This window comes from Penaeus japonicus, unplaced genomic scaffold (assembly GCF_977035675.1).
Source record: "Penaeus japonicus unplaced genomic scaffold, GWHDUDI00000001_assembly GWHDUDI00000036, whole genome shotgun sequence".
NCBI classification, from domain to species: Eukaryota; Metazoa; Arthropoda; class Malacostraca; order Decapoda; family Penaeidae; genus Penaeus; species Penaeus japonicus.
In genome coordinates this window covers 15,697,469-15,699,968 of record NW_028234438.1, presented here as the reverse complement: position 1 = coordinate 15,699,968, position 2,500 = coordinate 15,697,469, and the positions used below count along the sequence as shown (strand labels likewise).

Below are 2,500 nucleotides of genomic sequence, written 5' to 3'. Positions count from 1 at the left end.
TCCGAGGCGGATCAGAGACACTACTCGGTGTACCTCGAGTGTCACGGCTTCTAGATAGGGCATGCTGGCGACACAAGAGGGAGAGGAATTTAGATGAAATGGTTGATATCATTCTCTAATATCTAAAGTCAAGGGCCTTCAGGAATGATCTTTATTCCTGGAAGTTATTACAATGACGAGATATAAACAACTCGACTCCAGACATACAAATTTATATGGTATAAATGTCACCGCCACACTATACAAATAATTAAGCTTGTTTTAGCTGAGATGTACCTGCTTTTCTGCTGTATGGAAGGAAGGACGTCCCTAGGAACCACAGAGTCGATCTCCTTGTGAACTTTGGCTTGGATTTCAGGATACTTGGCCAGGTAGTAGATGGCCCAGCGTATGGTGGAGGCCGTGGTCTCACTGCCAGCCACGAACAGATCTCCCAGCAAGTTTTTCAGGTCAGTAACTGTGAATGAGAATCCGGTATTTGACCAGCTGGAGAAATAAATCATGCTGGTATAACAACAAGCATAACACGCCAGAAACAATGAATATGGTAATGACAAAAGGATTGTTAGGTATCAAGTAGTTATCACATCACCATCATTAAAAGGTACCGACATTGATATATATATAAGCAATAAAAAGGAGAACGGTCTCGGTGTCTCATCTAAAGCAAGAACCGCGAACTGTAAAGATTCTCACTGCTCATGGTAGACTGAGGGTCGTCCTTCTGAGCTTTCATCTCCAGCAAGTAAGCGTCGATAAAGTCTCGTGGATTCTCGGAGTCTAGTGACGCCTGATGTTCCTTAATTTGTTCCTGTGGATTTGGGGTTATTTTTTATGACGTTTTTTTCAATATCGAGCTATTCTATAGCAGATAGTCACCTACCTTATTAATTATTATTATCATGAACTTTTTTTGTAAGAAAAAGGATCCTTTTTACAGTATCATTACCTATCATAATTACTTGATACGCGTATTTATGATCACTGTCAATATCTTGAAACAATTTCCTTTTTGAAGAATTCGCATTACTACTATAAGGTTTAAAGTATATCCCAAAATTATTAGCAATACTTTACGGACTCTGCAAAACGTAGCAACATTCATCGCTACCCACCATCATCTTCTCTAACAACATATCCGCTTTGTCAATCATCTGCGGGATGTGCATCCACTTCCTGATGAAATGGGGCACGATGGGTATCAGCCAAGGCATGAGGTCGAACCAGATCACGCTGCCCTGAAAGTCTTCAATGGATGAGTTGACGAGTTTGTTGAACTCCTGTACTTCGGCGTCATCCACGTCGTAGCGTATACCTGGGGGTTGTGAGAGGAATCGTGCTTTGATCCTATCAGTCTTTCTCTGTCTCTGTTCGTATGATAATCTTGGATGTGTTCGATTTTTGGCGCCGAGACACTATGGATTCTTCCTACGTTTTCTATATCTTAGCCGTTCTTTGACTGCCTAAGTAAAATATCAAAGCGAGATTCTATATCTTACTTGCTACCATCTGCCAGATGACGTTGACGACCGCCACGTTGATGGACCAAGGGAGGGGACCCGGACGCCCCGTGTGTCTCGCGAAGTCCTCGACCAGACAGACGGCCTCGTGCTGGATGGCTTCCTCCAAGCGGGTCTTGCCCATGCCGAGGTCCCTCAGGTGACGAAGGGTGAATCTTCGGTTGTTTTGCCAGAGCAGTCCGTTGGTGTTGATGACACCTTTTGGGAATATTTGAAAGGAAACAGAATTGTACATTCTATCGGTTTATAATTCGTGTGTTCTTAATTGATGCACGGTATTTCATTGCCTTGTTTCACTTTTTCCAATCTCTTTAGAGCCACGAAACACCCAGAATTCATCGAACTGAACGCTAGGAACCCAGGACGCTATCTTCCTGGGTTCTTGCTCCGGGCAGGCGCGGCTCTCACCGGTCTTGGTGAATTCGTTAAAACAATCAAAGCTGAAGAAATCCGGCCTGTCAGAGAACTCCGGTTTGGCGAAGGCGGCCTTGATGGTCTTGTAGTCACACAGGAAGATGAAGATCCGGCTCCCCATGCGCCACCTGGAATCGAATTGGGTTACCAGCCCCGTTAGGGGACTCAAGTATGAGGTCGAATATTGGCGAAATTTGGAAAATATTTTCTTCTTAATCATCAGCTTGATTTTTATTGCATTATGGATGTCAGAAGGGGGATTAATTTCTTTATACACACACACACACAGATATCTATTCACTAACATACAAATGAAGTAATACTCACGATACGATGTTCCCATATTTCCTCTTGAGTTTGTCTACTTGTTCACCAAGAGCAACTTCGCTGGTCGGAAGTTTTCCTATTATTGGCAACCCCCATTCTCCTGCAGAGAAAAGATCGCCATTATTATTTTCATGATGATGATTACTGGCTATCACTCGCAATGAAAGGACGTAACTTAGTGACCAAAACTTTGTACTTTTCCAATCTTAGTAAATGAGAGGGAAGATGTGGCACGGTTC

At 43.2% G+C, this 2,500-nt stretch overlaps 1 protein-coding gene across 1 annotated transcript in view; it reads right to left on the bottom strand.

The window, feature by feature from the left end:
- LOC122252347 (cytochrome P450 2L1) overlaps positions 1–2,500 on the bottom strand; it is a 5,588-nt gene that overhangs the window by 2,613 nt on the left and 475 nt on the right. Inside the window, exons 2-8 of the mRNA XM_043014783.2 lie at positions 2,262–2,361; positions 1,929–2,062; positions 1,500–1,718; positions 1,116–1,315; positions 697–811; positions 277–457; positions 1–64 (exon numbers count right to left, since the gene is read on the bottom strand). The exon at positions 1–64 is cut by the window's left edge and continues 54 nt beyond it. Of these exons, the coding sequence (XP_042870717.2) occupies positions 1–64; positions 277–457; positions 697–811; positions 1,116–1,315; positions 1,500–1,718; positions 1,929–2,062; positions 2,262–2,361 (1,013 nt within the window). The remainder of the gene's footprint in view (positions 65–276; positions 458–696; positions 812–1,115; positions 1,316–1,499; positions 1,719–1,928; positions 2,063–2,261; positions 2,362–2,500) is intronic.